The sequence below is a fragment of the Lithobates pipiens genome, unplaced genomic scaffold (genome assembly GCF_037356315.1).
Source record: "Lithobates pipiens isolate NorthernLeopardFrog02 unplaced genomic scaffold, aLitPip1_a1.2 Scaffold_27, whole genome shotgun sequence".
NCBI classification, from domain to species: Eukaryota; Metazoa; Chordata; class Amphibia; order Anura; family Ranidae; genus Lithobates; species Lithobates pipiens.
Window position 1 is genome coordinate 130,819,884 of NW_027507788.1, and position 6,000 is coordinate 130,825,883.

The 6,000-nt window shown below is 43.0% G+C and overlaps 1 protein-coding gene across 1 annotated transcript in view; it reads left to right on the top strand.

Moving 5' to 3' along the window:
• Positions 1-5,499, top strand: part of LOC143934123 (neuronal pentraxin-1-like) — a 54,031-nt gene extending 48,532 nt beyond the window's left edge. The window contains exons 4-5 of the mRNA XM_077457447.1: positions 209-388; positions 3,998-5,499. Of these exons, the coding sequence (XP_077313573.1) occupies positions 209-388; positions 3,998-4,207 (390 nt within the window). The 3' untranslated portion in view covers positions 4,208-5,499. The remainder of the gene's footprint in view (positions 1-208; positions 389-3,997) is intronic.
• The last annotated feature ends 501 nt before the right edge of the window (positions 5,500-6,000 follow it).

Below are 6,000 nucleotides of genomic sequence, written 5' to 3' on the forward strand. Positions count from 1 at the left end.
AAACATACAGTATATCATTACTGACCATCTTTAAGAATACTTGTTGCCTGGCACTAGGTTGAGTGACCTGCCTAATAATAAAATAGCAGACATACTAAAAAATGTATAGAAGTATTTTCCAGGACTCCAATTTTTGTAACATGTTTTGAAAAATCCATATGTATAACTTATAATACCCAACCTTTCAATTTGTACATTTTATTTACAGGCTGCCACACTACCACTGGCCATCAATGATGCAAAGTGGCATCATGTATGTGTAACTTGGTCAACCAGAGATGGTGTATGGGAGTCCTACCTGGATGGTGTGAGGCGAGGAAATGGAGAAAACCTGGCAGCTTGGCATCCAATAAAACCTGGTGGAGTTTTTGTCTTGGGACAGGAACAGGTATTAGTCAATTTATAAAGCTTCTCATAGACTTGAGATGACAGATGTCTGTTTCACTGAAATCGGACAATGATTCAATGGCTGCTATCTTGGGGAGCTACTGGTGATGAAAGTATATTAGCGCTGTTGGACAGAGGCCGATCTACCCACAGAGTAAAATCAGCCATACGTGGATCAAAATTCAGCCGGATCAGCAGTGACCAGACGAATTTCAATTCATGTATGAGCACTGTGGTTGTGCAGAAATCAGCCCGTCTAATTTTCCCCACTCGATCAGCTCTGCAGGCTATAATATTTTACTAAAGGTGTAGAAATTACATTTTACACTCATTGTGCACTCATACACTGCCCAACAAGAATTCTCTTGCCGCGCTCGCTCCCAACACACAGACAAATGCTCTGCTCTTTAGAGGTACCGTTAATTCTTAATGGTACCCCACACATTGGAAAAGGTGGGGTGCTTTTGGTGCAGTGCAATTTAAAAAAAAAAAGCTCTGGGACTTCTTTCCCTGCATTTCCTGTGGGTAGGGAAGCCCATTGAAATGCATGGGCTGCCCTACACGCAGCATGTAGCCACGCAGATGCGAACCAAGGGCTTGTTGGAGGGGCAGTAAAACCACATGGTTAAGCTATTTTTACCACCCCCAACTTCTCCCCCTTTAGCTGCAGAGGGAGCAGCTGGGGGTGTACACATGCTGTGGCTGCAGCTGGAGGTATACCCATGGTGAATGGGCCTGCACTGCAACTATCCCGCAACTGTGTGGATTTCACAGTTGTGGTATAGTGATGCTGCATTTACAGGCTTAAAACAGGTGGTGAGGAGGCAACATAATGCCTCTTTACCACCTTTCAAATGCATCTGAAAAGCGATCTGTGTATGGATTGCTTTTCAGAGGAGCAGCAGTCCTGGCTGCTATCACACACACAAGCCCCACAAAAGCAATTCTGATGGTACAAAAATGGGGGGGGGGGGGTCTGGATTAAAAGTAACACACAGACACATACACACACATACAGACATACACACAGACATACACACATACAGACACATGCATACACATACATACAGACACATGCATATACTTACATACATACAGACACATGCACACACACACATACAAACACAAGCATACACATACATACAGACACATGCATACACATATAGACACATGCACACACATACATACAGACACGTGAACATACATACAGACACATGCACATACATACATACATACAGACACATGCACACACATACATACAGACATACATACAGACACATGCACACACATACAGACATACATACAGACACATGCGTGCACACACATACATACAGACACATGCACACACATACATACATACATGCACATACATACAGACATACACGCACATACATACAGACATACATGCGCATGCACACACATACAGACATACATGCACACACACACACACACACACACATACAGACATACATGCACACACATACACACAGACACACATGCACACACATACATATAGAAACACATGCACACACATACAGACACACATACATGCACACACATACAGACAGACATACACACACATACATACAGACACACATGCACACACATACATACATACAGACATACATGCACACACATACAGACACACATACATACATACAGACAGACATGCACACACATACATACACACATGCACACACACATATAGACACACATGCACACACACACATACAGACACATAAATAAAGCCCTTTTAAAACGAATCTAGCTTGTAGCACAGTACTGTACCTTTCCAGCTTCCTCATTCAGCCGGGTACTGCACTGTAGGGGGAATCAGAGAGCATAGCACACCCTGCATTTTACTTTCACTTTTGAAGCCGACGGAGCTTCATACAGTGCTGGGATGGGGCTCATCTGACAGCCCTGATCCCGCAGCACACCAGGCGGGCCATTCAAAACCAGACCACGGGCCGCGATTGGCCCGCGGGCCGGACTTTGGACATGCCTGCACTAAGCTGAGTGAATAATCACTATACAAAGAGGAAATTCACTTAGCCTACTGATTGATTAAACTGTGCTGACATCAGTCAACAGCGCAAGAAAAAAGCCTGTTTTTTATTTTCCTTGTTTTACTTAAAGGATAAGTTCAACTTGTATAACATGTTACACCCGTATCCAGGGTGCAAGATGTATCGTGTTACAGATGCAGCAGCCCCGGCACCCCCCGAGCGCCCATTGTGGCAGCGGGCTAGGGATCTTCTCCCTGCACCCGCTGCCACAAAATAAAAAAAATGCTTCACCTATCTGGCCACATCATTCATTCACTCACAGAGTTCTGTGAATGGGGGAACTATAACTACTGTCAGCCATTGGGGCTGATAGCTTCTAGTTCTCAGTCAACTACCAAGGTGCTAATGAGCACTCGAGTAGGTAATTGATGCTTAATGTGATTCTGTAAGGCTCGGTTCACACAGTACGCGGCACGACTTGCAGCGCCGCGACCTGCACACGATCAGCGGCGACTTGCAAAATGACTTCTGTATAGAAGTCAATGCAAGTCGCCCGAAGTCGCCGCAAAAGTAGTACAGGAACCTTTTTTCTAAGTCGGAGCGACTCGAGCCGCTCCTATTAGAATGGTTCCGTAGTACAGAACGGGGGCGACTTGTCAGGCGGCGAAGTCGCCTGGACAAGTCGCCCCTCTGTGAACCGAGCCTTCCAGGCCTGCCTGTACGAGGTGCGAAGAGACAGCTACACTGACAGTCTGCAGGAGCCTGAGACTGCACCCATGAACTGCTGATTGCAGGTGCAATACTCTGTAGGCTCCTAATAAAAAATAATAAATGCACATTTTTTTTACCTGCAAAAAATTTAGCATTTTATTTTTTGGTGGTTTTAAAGGTTAGACATTTTTGCCTTAATGCATTCCCTGCATAAAGGAAAAAATATCCCAGTACTAGTATTGCTCTCTCACCCCCTGAATACTTACCTGAGTCCTCACTTTATCCAGCCCTGTGTCCGACTGTAGTGGCTCTCTCCCTGCTCTCACAGGCTGTGATAGCAGCTAGATAGCAGCAGCCACTGGCTCCTGCTGCTGTCAATTAAATCCTGTGAGGAGGGAACGGGGTGCAGGTTTGAACTGCGTTGTGTGTCAATGGATGTATACAGCCGGTTCAGGAGCGAGCCTGCAGGTGCATCAGCGTAGCAAGCAGATTTCTTTTGGAGTTGCACTGAGAAAAAGAGGAGCCTAGAGCACTGGTGGGGGACCCCAGAAGAGGAGGTTTGGGGCTGCTCTATGCAATGCAATTGCGAAGAGCAGATAAGTATAACATGTTTGTTATAAAAAAAAAACTAAGCCTTTGCAACCACTTTAATTCAATATGATAAGTCAAAATTCAGTGTGCTTGGTATAAATTCAAACGTTAAAATTTAACATAATCTACTCCTTTAGTAAATTAACCCAAAAAGCATACTTATATGTTTTCCATTAGAGAGCATACTAAACATCCCTGAATATACCATGACAATCATTCTAAACATTGTTACACAGTTAAGTACATACTGTACAATGAGTTTATCTTGAAAATAACTAAACTATCTTTTTAATAATTAGGACACATTGGGAGGAAGATTTGATGCCACACAAGCCTTTGTGGGTGAAATTTCTGACTTTAATATGTGGAGCCACATCCTAACTCCAGGTGAGATCTACAAGTTGGCCACATGTGCAGCTCACTCCACCGGCGATGTCATAGAGTGGACGGAGTCTTCAATGGAGCTCCATGGAGGTGTAACCAAACTCCCATTTAATTCTTGCCATTGACATGAGGGGTCCCTCCACATGCAGCATGCTCTGAAAGGAGGCCCAGACATGGAATGGGCTTCCACCACCCCAAAGACTATTGCTTCAAATGGAGTAGAAACCATTGTATGTCCTATTTTTCCTATTATATCACTGTTTTCATTGTTTTTGTGATTCAGCCTACAAATATGTTTGTAGTAGTGTGTAAGGGTTTGACAGAGATGAAGGCTTTTATAATAAGGTAAGGCAATGCAAAGTGTAATAAATTAGTTGTTATTGGATGCAGCACTTTGAAAATTGCTATTTGCTTATTAAATAAGCCCGATAAAGTGTAATATTTTGCGGATTAAAGGCAGAAGCTGGTCTAGAAATGTTGTCATACACCAGTGTAGATCTGCTTTCCCAAATCAATGGATGCTGGTATCTTTACAAATGATTAGGGAAAAAGAATAAGCATCCAGATTTATCCCTTCAAGGAACAAGCCTGTCTTAAGGCTCTCAGGTGTTACCAGACAAGTTAGAGATTTCCCCTGAAAGGTCCTCTGTTGGTGAAATCTATAACTGCAACATGACCGTAAGGCTCCATTCACACCTGAGCAGAGTGACTTTCATGCGTTTTTTTTTTTTCTTCTGAATTTTTAGAAGTGTATTAGAAGTGTTTTGCAGCTTCGGGCTTTTTGTTTAACCAATAGAAAGCACTAGGGGGGAGGTGAGGGGGAGAAAATTAGGGGTGGAGAGTTGTTCGAGCAGAAAACATCCCCCAAAGCGCTCGTAAAATGCTCGTCATGCATTTTCCGGATTTTCTATTGAAGTCTATGGGGCCAACAGTGCTTGTAATCTGCCATAAAGAAGCTCATGTACTTTTCTGAGTGACAGGCATTTTCTTTCAGGCGGCAGAATGCTTAAATGTGAACAAGGACCATTGAAATAAATTGTATTTGGCTTGTTGGGCGTCTTAGAGCTACAAGCTTCAAGCAGAAAATTGCTCAGGGGTGAATGGAGCCTTAAAGTCTCTTTCAGACGGGCACAACTTTTCTTCCATTACAAGACTAAAACCAGCCATAGATTGTTCGAATCTTGGCCGTTTCAAACCACATATGAGCAGGCTGAATGTATAATCAAATATAAGAGTGAAAGGCCTCACGCTATGGAGTAGGAAAGACTGCTTAGAATTGAATTAAAAAATATATTATTAAGCTGCTCCCCTCAAAGTGCACAGGTGCTATCTTTGTCTGATTTGGGGTGTGTAATGGTAGGGGGCACCGTAAGTGTTAATTTATATTCAATTGTGACAATACTTTTACATATACAAATTAAAGTGCATAGTGCTAATTAATAATATAGTGCACTCTTAATGGAACCTAATAATCCAGTGCCAAAATTGATTGATAACAGTGATTCAAAATATTACATCAAACAGAGTCCATAAATCTTTTTTGGTGCAACTTCAGTTCTTAAGACCATCACCAGTAGCAAGCTTAATGTAGATCACCCGGTGGATGTAAGTGAATTGCCTACTCACCAGACCACCATGACCTCTTTACCTAAAAAGAAAGTCAGGTTAAGCTGTTAGCATGGATTAGCGGTCCTGCTAGTGTGCCAAGGAGCTGTAAATGGGAACCTTGTTGCTTCTCCACCACGATAGCCCATTAAAAGATAAAGAGAAACGAGACCATAGTGTAACACAATTTATTTTAAAAAAGATAAAAAAAACATGCCCCAAATGGCTGCTTACATTAGTAGGTGCCTTCTCCTGGCACTGAGGAGAGTAGCATGAATCACTAGACAGATGGATACTACAGCCGTCCCGCTTG